Source organism: Telmatherina bonti (genome assembly GCF_933228915.1).
Source record: "Telmatherina bonti genome assembly, chromosome: 13".
Taxonomy (NCBI): Eukaryota; Metazoa; Chordata; class Actinopteri; order Atheriniformes; family Telmatherinidae; genus Telmatherina; species Telmatherina bonti.
Window position 1 is genome coordinate 19,359,275 of NC_136611.1, and position 6,362 is coordinate 19,365,636.

At 39.3% G+C, this 6,362-nt stretch overlaps 1 protein-coding gene across 2 annotated transcripts in view; it reads left to right on the plus strand.

Moving 5' to 3' along the window:
• Window positions 1-5,893, plus strand: part of ebf2 (EBF transcription factor 2) — a 29,080-nt gene extending 23,187 nt beyond the window's left edge. For both annotated transcript variants that reach the window (XM_079251466.1, XM_079251467.1), the window contains exons 7-16: window positions 95-176; window positions 1,590-1,731; window positions 2,222-2,352; window positions 2,553-2,679; window positions 2,784-2,872; window positions 2,980-3,045; window positions 3,702-3,876; window positions 3,976-4,158; window positions 4,255-4,425; window positions 4,604-5,893. In XM_079251466.1, the coding sequence (XP_079107592.1) occupies window positions 95-176; window positions 1,590-1,731; window positions 2,222-2,352; window positions 2,553-2,679; window positions 2,784-2,872; window positions 2,980-3,045; window positions 3,702-3,876; window positions 3,976-4,158; window positions 4,255-4,425; window positions 4,604-4,635 (1,198 nt within the window). In that variant the 3' untranslated portion in view covers window positions 4,636-5,893. The remainder of the gene's footprint in view (window positions 1-94; window positions 177-1,589; window positions 1,732-2,221; window positions 2,353-2,552; window positions 2,680-2,783; window positions 2,873-2,979; window positions 3,046-3,701; window positions 3,877-3,975; window positions 4,159-4,254; window positions 4,426-4,603) is intronic.
• The last annotated feature ends 469 nt before the right edge of the window (window positions 5,894-6,362 follow it).

Sequence of the window (6,362 nt, forward strand, 5' to 3'; positions counted from 1 at the left end):
CTTACTGAAAAGCAAATGATCTGATACAGGATTCTTTCATGAGATTTCTTCATTGCTGGTTAACAAACATGCATCATTTTGTTTTTCTTTGCAGGTTTTTCTTGAAGTTTTTCCTGAAATGTAACCAGAATTGTCTGAAGACTGCAGGAAACCCAAGGGATATGAGGAGGTTTCAGGTACAAGTGGAGGACATACTATGTATGAATGGGTGCTTTGTTCATGAGTAGAAAATTATAACTAAAAAACAAACAAACATGCAAAAAATAATCTTCTGTTTGTGATCAAAATATCTAATGTCTCATTCAGTCTGTTTCCTTGTAATGCGTATAACACAAACCCTCACATGGCAAAGCTCTTGAAACGTTTTCCAAGAGGAGACATAAAAGAAGGAGTTAAAGGTGAAAGTTAGAAATCAATAAGGAGTCAGAGAGATGGAAAGACAAACGAAAAGAGTTTGATATGTGGGAGACATGGCCGTGGGGGTGCTCGGGTGCAGGAAATAGGTTGAGGTGTTTCAGGAAGTTGTCAAGAATTGAATGATTGGCTCCAGATGGAGGAGGTCATGCTCCGTGACCCAGGAAGTGGTCACAGGGGACACTCCCGCCTCACTTCCTCTGCCGTCTTTCAGCACCAGCGGCCTCTGTCTGGCATTCTGCTTCTCCCAGCAAACCCTCTGTCCCTTCTCCTTCTTTGTGCTCCTCCTGTCTCCCGCTATGTTTGCTTTAACTCCTGAGATGTGACACATGCTGAGAAGTTATGGCTCTCCAACACTCTCATCTTTGGGTTGAAAGGTGATCAGAGCTGGGCAGGAATCTGCTGCTTGATCGATAATTTACAGTTATTTTTCTTTAGGCTTCACTTCCTTTCCACCACCTCAGGAACATGTGCCTTTTTCTCCTCTTTCTTGTTGTCCTTAAACTGCAAAGTTACAGTCATGTGTATATTTAAAAGAATAGAATAATCCTTTAAAATGTGATTGTTAATATATATTTTTAAACATTTGTGATGAATTACTAATTATTTGAAATAATAAGTTCTCACTGACCAAGAATTCTCCATCACCTTTCTCTTCATCATTCTTAGATATAGTCACAAATATCTTAGAATACAAACATACAAGCAACCTTTCATTAATGTTATAAAAGTCTGCTGCAAAAGGCAGATGTGGGAACGGACACACACATGCTGCAGCCAGAAAATCACATTAGAACCACTATATATCATCCAGTACTTTAACAGCCAGATATAATAGAAGATTTGGTCCATATGTTTGGTGTCATTGAAGGATCAAGAGAGACAAGGATGAGCCCAGTGCATGCTGTATGAATAAAAAAATGAGGCTAGAGGTAGAGGAGAGTCCATATGGAGGCCTGATGGAGGAGTGTGTGGACAGTGTCACCCCAGAATGCAGAAATGTTATGAAAACTCCAGGCATGTCACATTACCTTTGAACGAAATCTGGCTGTACAAAAAAATAACCAAATAATTGCATTTGCTATTGTAACCTGAGATTTGGACTTGCATCATACTGTCCAAGTGCTGCATGTACACTCATGAATCTTTGTCCTGGCTCTTGTCCTCTCGGTCAGGTGGTCTTATCCAGCACTGTGAGTGTGGATGGTCATGTTCTAGCTGTGTCTGACAACATGTTCGTCCACAACAACTCTAAACATGGTCGGAGAGCTCGCAGACTGGAGCCGGGGGAGTCTATGGAGAATAGTATGGAATATGGTAAGAAAGTGAAGCCACAGTATGACCAAATTTTCACCTGTTTTTTTTAAATTTTTTTTATTCCATTAAGTTTTTCATTATTTACACTTGGGAAAATAGCGCATACTATAGTTTTATGGCTTGCCTCATGTCTTTGAGGTCAATAACTGATCTAATTAACTCTTTAACAACATACTTGTCTTCTTGTATGCAAGCACAAAGAATAAAATCCAAACTACTTGGAAGTCAGTCAAATCTCTAAGCACAAAACACAAATAATTAAAAAAAAAAACTTATTTCTGTTTTCTAAATTTAGATAAATAATGCTTGTAGAATTGCTGTGATTAAATATTTCTTCATTGATTTATGGCATTTTTGCATGAGTAAAGGATCACATTACTTTTGCACAAGTATGTCTGCAACTTTTTGCTGTAATTTATTTAACACATTCTTGCACTCTGTATGATTGCATTATTTTTTAAGTCATATGACCTCTCACTCTCCACTTTAGCTACGCCATGTATCAAAGCCATCAGTCCCAGTGAGGGATGGACCACCGGAGGGGCCATGGTCATAGTCATTGGGGAGAACTTTTTTGATGGGCTGCAGGTGGTGTTTGGAAGCATGTTAGTGTGGAGTGAGGTAAAAGTTGTCTTCAGAACATCTCACTAATGATGGCACATATTGTGAAATGAAATATGCAGCATATGGCTTGTCTCATTATATGGATGATTTATGAGCAGTTTTAACAAATTAATCTTTCAGCTGTATTGTGTTAGCCTAAATATTTATAAGGCATGGAAAGAATGGTTTGTGACACAGTTTCTGTGCGTTTTCCTCAGCTGATCACTCCGCATGCTATCCGCGTACAGACACCTCCTCGACACATTCCCGGTGTCGTGGAGGTTACACTGTCTTACAAATCGAAACAATTCTGCAAGGGAGCACCCGGACGTTTTATCTACACAGGTATTAAGATGCATCAATGTGCTCCCTCTGACATCCAGAGTCAAACATTTTAGATTATAATGTATAACAGCAAATTTAACAGACTATGTGTTTTTCTTTTGTAGCTCTTAATGAGCCAACTATAGACTATGGTTTTCAGCGTCTTCAGAAAGTAATCCCTCGACATCCTGGTGACCCTGAGAAACTAGCAAAGGTGAGAAACCATTAAATAAAGCCTCTTCCTGTGCTAATTTTCCAAAGAAGTGTGGAGGTTATGCTCATGTTTTTGAGATGTTAATGGAATCAATCCTGTTTTTGCAGGAGATCCTCTTGAAAAGAGCAGCTGATCTTGTAGAGGCCCTGTATGGAAATCCACATAGTAACCAGGTATGCAGACACATGTTTGCAACTAAAAAATGGTATATTTATAATGAAAAATGAACTGCATACATATGCCCATGGCAGAGACTTATGTATTTTTGTGCTTAACTTCTAATGGTGAATATCATATGATACTGCATTCCGGTTGACCCTCTTCCAAAGCAATGCTTCGGGAACTTACAGATTGACTTAAAATAGCCACAATATTTTTGCCATTTTATAAATGACAGTAAATATTTTTAGATCCTTTAAGAAGATTTGTATTTGATATAGCAAGAACCTTTGTCGACCAAAAAGTATGGCACTACGAAGTTATATTGTCAGGAACAAAGCTCATTAGGTAAAACAACATGCACACACCACATTGTTCAGTTTATGTGAGCCAACTGGATGCTTGGCAGCTGATTCACAGTCCACTATTTAAACTGAGAAGACTTGAATGCACCAGCTTGAGTCAGAAAATTGTCAGCAGAACTTTATGGAACTTTCACATGAGATAATTGGGTGTTGCTCACATCCTCAATATTAGAGATTAATTAGTGCACTGCTGTTTACTGCCAGGATGAACATCCTTAACATCTTGACAGCTGATCAAAAATGTATTATTTCTCTGTATCTATGAGACTGTCTCATTATTGGCCATTAATGTATTTTATCTGCAGGACATGTTGCTAAAGCGTGCAGCTGACATTGCCGAGGCACTCTACAGCGTCCCTCGTCCTCACAGTCAGCTGCAAGCACTGCCCAGCTCACCAGCACATGGCAGCGTTATGGGCCTGGGCTCTTATCCCTCTCAGTTAGGCGTTAGCATAGGAGAGCCAGGACAGAGCAGCCAAGGTGAGTGAACTGAGCCATAAAGGAATATACTCGTGTTTTTTTTTTTTCCCAATAATGAAGCTTAAAAAAAATGATCCAATATTTTCATTTGTCCTCCAGGTTACATTCGTAACTCCAGCAGTTTGTCTCCACGGGGTTACCCATCAGCTTCCACTCCCCAGCAGTCAAGCTACGGAGGCAGTGGGGGAATGACTGGAGGCTATGGAACTGTTCCCATGACAAGCCTGGGAGTTCCTGGATCACCTGGCTTCAGCAGTGCCTCACCTACAAGCTCTCCCTACAGTAAGACTCGATGTTTTCTTTAAATAAATTCCACAACGCTGATTCCAGTCAGCTGATTTTCAGGCTGTACACTGACTTCAACCTTCTGCTCTACAGTAATGCCATCCAGCCCCACCATACCAGGAAGCTCAAGCTCCTCGTCATCTCTCTTGCCTTTCTCCTCCTTCCCTTCTGCTGCTAAACAGAAGAGTGCTTTTGCTCCTGTCCTCAGGCCACAAGGCTCCCCCTCTCCTGCCTGTCCTGCCTCAGGGGGGAACAGCTTCAGAGGTAGCCATCCAACTCACTATCTGACCCCGCTGTCTGAACTCACGAATGCAGTCTAACCCCTGTTACTAACAAACTCTAAAGCTCTGACTGAACAAGACAGAAAACTCTTGCTGGATGTACAATAATGAAAGACCTGGCTGATCAGAATCATAGATTTTGTATATGTTTTTCTCTCCAGCGATGACGAGCCTGGTTGTTCCCCCGATGTAGCAAAGCACCCACCCCCAATCTACCCCAGACCACTGCTTCACTTAGCCCCTCTTTTGGCACTGAGGAAGTGAGAGGGAGAAGGGAATACTGATAACTAGCAACTCTATGATCCCACCCGTCCCCTCTTAGTCCCTTTTTCATCCACTTGGATGAATCGGACGGGGTATGAAAATGTCCAAAGAACAGCCACGTACTTCAGTTGGAGGAGAATACTCTCATCTACAGCAACTCATTAGCAAATGGACTGCACCATATCCTGCTGTGTGTGTGTAATGAAGCATCGAAAAGGAAACAGAGGAAGGCTCCCTCGAATTTCACCTCAAGCTTCAAAAGGATCTGTATTGACGTCTGGACTATCAGAACAAGCAGTATTTGGCTCTTGCAGCATGTATGGAGGCCCTGATCACACCTACAGGACAGACTGCGACTGCACTGAGCATTGACATTTAGCAGACAAGTCAGATAAAAGTAGTAGCTCTTTTAAGCAGGGTGCTAATTTGTCTGTGTGGACACCTTAAATGGCATGTGTGTACACTGTCTGTGAGCTAGTGCGAGTTTTTTTTTTTTGTTTGTGTTTTTGTAGGCTTTTTGAAGACAATTTACATTCCAGACAAATAGACCCTTTATTTTTTATCTGAACTTTTTGGTTTTTAAAGAGAAAAATCTTTGTTTCATGGGTTATTGCTACATGAATTCATATATTGATTTATTTAAGAACAAGCAATTTAACTTATTATAGTTAGTTTAATAATATAAACATGCTTTTTTTTAAAATAAATAACATGGTCCCTTTTACAATTGTTACTGCATTAAAGTTATCTAGAAAATTGAAAATAACTTTGATAAATGATGGGCATGGATTTTTCAGTGAAAAAAACTTTCTTTTTTAAAAAAAAAACTTAAACCATTTCCCATTACAGGTGACGGCATAACAAAATGTATGTTATGCTTACAGTGAAAGAGGGTTATTGTCCTCATGTAAAGGAAAATGTTAGTTAGCCTTATTCTTTTTAATTTCACTTAAAATGCATGCTTCGTTACACCAATGCCCTGACTTTGTTTCGTCCCACATTACAAACTTGTATTGTCTAGTTAGAGGTTTTTCAGTTTCACTATCAATGTTTCATTTATCAATGTAACAGGACTATAGTTTCTATGCAGTACAGTAAATGAAAGCACAACGGCTCAAAAGAAAAGAACCTGATGTTTTAGGTTTTTCCCTAGTTATCCAGCTGATATACACACTTTTATTGATTTTTGTCACCATTTACACAAACTACATTCTCAGGTTGTGAAATAAAGAACACAAAGAGTAGATAACATTTGAAAAATTGTTTTGTAGAGTTTCTTGGTTAATGTTATTTATTTAAAAATATTAGCAATTTATTTTTTTCAAGCCATCTTTCTTTAAAAATGATACAAATGGTGCAAATGTGATTTGTAAATTTTAAGGTGTAATTATATTTTGTGCTCCAAATAAAAACAAAAATGAGAAAAAAAATAAAGTGGTGGAGATTTGTTTCAGTTCTCACTCTGCAATTAACTGTAAACTGTGGGCAAAATCATAATTCCACTATACTGCACACATACTGTGTAACGTGACGTTGCCCTGAACATTAAGATTTTCCTGCAAGGCTCCACATCTCAAGGTTGTACTGGATCTATTTTTGACTGTGCCCATCACCTGTGTGCTCGTGCAGCTTGTTACACTGTTTTGTATACATAGC